Source organism: Austrofundulus limnaeus, unplaced genomic scaffold, assembly GCF_001266775.1.
Source record: "Austrofundulus limnaeus strain Quisiro unplaced genomic scaffold, Austrofundulus_limnaeus-1.0 Scaffold39, whole genome shotgun sequence".
Classification (NCBI taxonomy): Eukaryota; Metazoa; Chordata; class Actinopteri; order Cyprinodontiformes; family Rivulidae; genus Austrofundulus; species Austrofundulus limnaeus.
Window position 1 is genome coordinate 2,147,940 of NW_013952441.1, and position 2,152 is coordinate 2,150,091.

Sequence of the window (2,152 nt, forward strand, 5' to 3'; positions counted from 1 at the left end):
GTGTGTGTGTGTGTGTGTGTGTGTGTGTGTGTGTGTGTGGTTTTTTTTTTTTCCCCACAGCCTCAGGAACAAACGAGAATGAGGAAAGAGTGTTTCGCGAGAGGATCGGTCCTCGCCGGCGGCAGGGCGCCGTCCGGAGACGTGTCCATCAAGTCAACGGGCACAAGTTCATGGCCACCTACCTGAGGCAGCCAACCTACTGCTCACATTGCAGAGATTTTATCTGGTAGGCAGCACACAAACACGTCTGTTTTACCTCTAACAGAGTGTCATTAAAATCAACGTCGCTCACATGTCGTCTCCTCTGTTTGTGATCTGATAGGGGTGTGCTGGGAAAGCAGGGTTACCAGTGTCAGGGTGAGTACTTCGCTCCGGCCCTTTTCAATCTCTCAAGTAACATTGCACTTCATTTATTATTTAAAACAAGAACACAAGAGGAATTACTCGTTGCTGAGTGACAGCTGTGATTTAGTTGCAGCCAGAGTTTTGCTTTTACTGTTCAAGCGTTTGTTTGCATCCCAGCCCAGGCTGCTTTAAGTTAAGATACTAAACGATGAACATTTATTGAACATTTCCAGTGCTCATGCAGAGTTGTACAATCAGTGGCGTCCTGGACACGTCCATATCGTGCTAGTGGAAACTTACCAGTCAGCCAGCACGACTTGAACCTGACACACCGGCGTTACCGGATCCCCCCAGTGTCTGAGCATTAGAAGCCTGTAATTTGGCATCTGACAAGCCTTTAACTCAGTAATTCAACCCTGGATTGACTTCATCGACTTGCCGCTAGCTTAAACAACACCCCTCATCAGCACAGCTCACTGTGTTTTAATTGAAGATTCAAGTCGAGCACGACCTAAAAATTTAACCTTCCTAAAGAAATTAAAGAAATGTGGACAGCTTTAGCAAACATTTCATTTCTGCAGCTGTGTTCAACGTGTACTACTGCTCACAGCTTTTCAAGATACATTTATGCACCAGTATTAATTTTAAAGAGTCATGTTGTAGTAAAAAATGATTATTTGTGTTCTTACTTTTACATGCAATCTGGCTGGCATGAGAACCCCTTTAGCTTAATACAACAAACATGCAGCAATGTCAACAATCATTCCRTTAGTTGTGAAAGTATTTGTACAAAATGAGAGTTTTTAGTGCTTACATTCAGTTTAGGTTTAATGAATCACTTCTTGGCTTTCACTGCCAAAATAAAATTATAACGTCACAGTTTTTTTTAAAACACTGTTAAATTCTTCAGTTCTGATAATTTTGTTTTGGACTGAACTGAACACGAGTTGAGTTGTGATTGTGTTTGGGCTCACAGTGTGCACGTGTGTCGTCCACAAGCGCTGCCATGAGCTCATCATCACCAAGTGTGCTGGGATGAAGAAGCAGGAGGACACAGCTGAGGAGGTGCACACGTTAACATTACAATGATCAGGATTTTTGTGATGATCTTCGACTTTCCATTATCGTGTCACTGCTCGATATAAGATACAAGCCGCCCACTACAAATGAAAATGTTCTTCATTAACACAAAACATGCCGTCCTTTCTTTTGGAGACCTCTTTGTCATGCTGTGTTTTTGTGTGGGTGTGTCTCCCTCTGCAGGTGGGTTCGCAGCGGTTCAGTGTTAATATGCCCCATAAGTTCAGTATTCACAACTACAAGGTGCCCACCTTCTGTGACCACTGTGGCTCCCTGCTGTGGGGCCTCATGAGGCAGGGCCTGCAGTGTAAAGGTGAGTTTGCCTGGAAAGTTAGACAGATAGATATAATTTAATAATCCTGTATTTGTCAATTCTTGTTTTTATTTATTTATTTTTTTACTGCAGCAACAGACAACAATCTAATCAAAAAGAGAAAAAAAATTTAGTACGACGAATTGAATGACAACAAAAACTGATTCTAAAACGCATGGCAAATTTAAGGCCCCCGGGTGACTTGTGTCCCAAAATATACAACAAAATAAACTAATTTAAAAGATAATAGAATTTGTCCAGCCCCTGAGCTGTTGGTTTTTTATTTTTTATTTTGTATTTATTCATTTCATTTAAAAACAAACAAAACAAAACACATTACGTACAACAAAACAATGCAAATCAAATAAAATGAAAGGCAGCAGAAAAAGAAAAAAATCTTATCTGGTCCTATTT

The 2,152-nt window shown here is 40.9% G+C and overlaps 1 protein-coding gene across 1 annotated transcript in view; it reads left to right on the top strand.

Annotated features, from left to right (window-relative positions):
- prkcea (protein kinase C, epsilon a) overlaps window positions 1-2,152 on the top strand; it is a gene marked incomplete in the record, with an annotated part of 47,008 nt that overhangs the window by 28,356 nt on the left and 16,500 nt on the right. Inside the window, 4 exon segments of the mRNA XM_014007075.1 lie at window positions 61-226; window positions 323-357; window positions 1,322-1,410; window positions 1,609-1,738. Of these exon segments, the coding sequence (XP_013862529.1) occupies window positions 61-226; window positions 323-357; window positions 1,322-1,410; window positions 1,609-1,738 (420 nt within the window).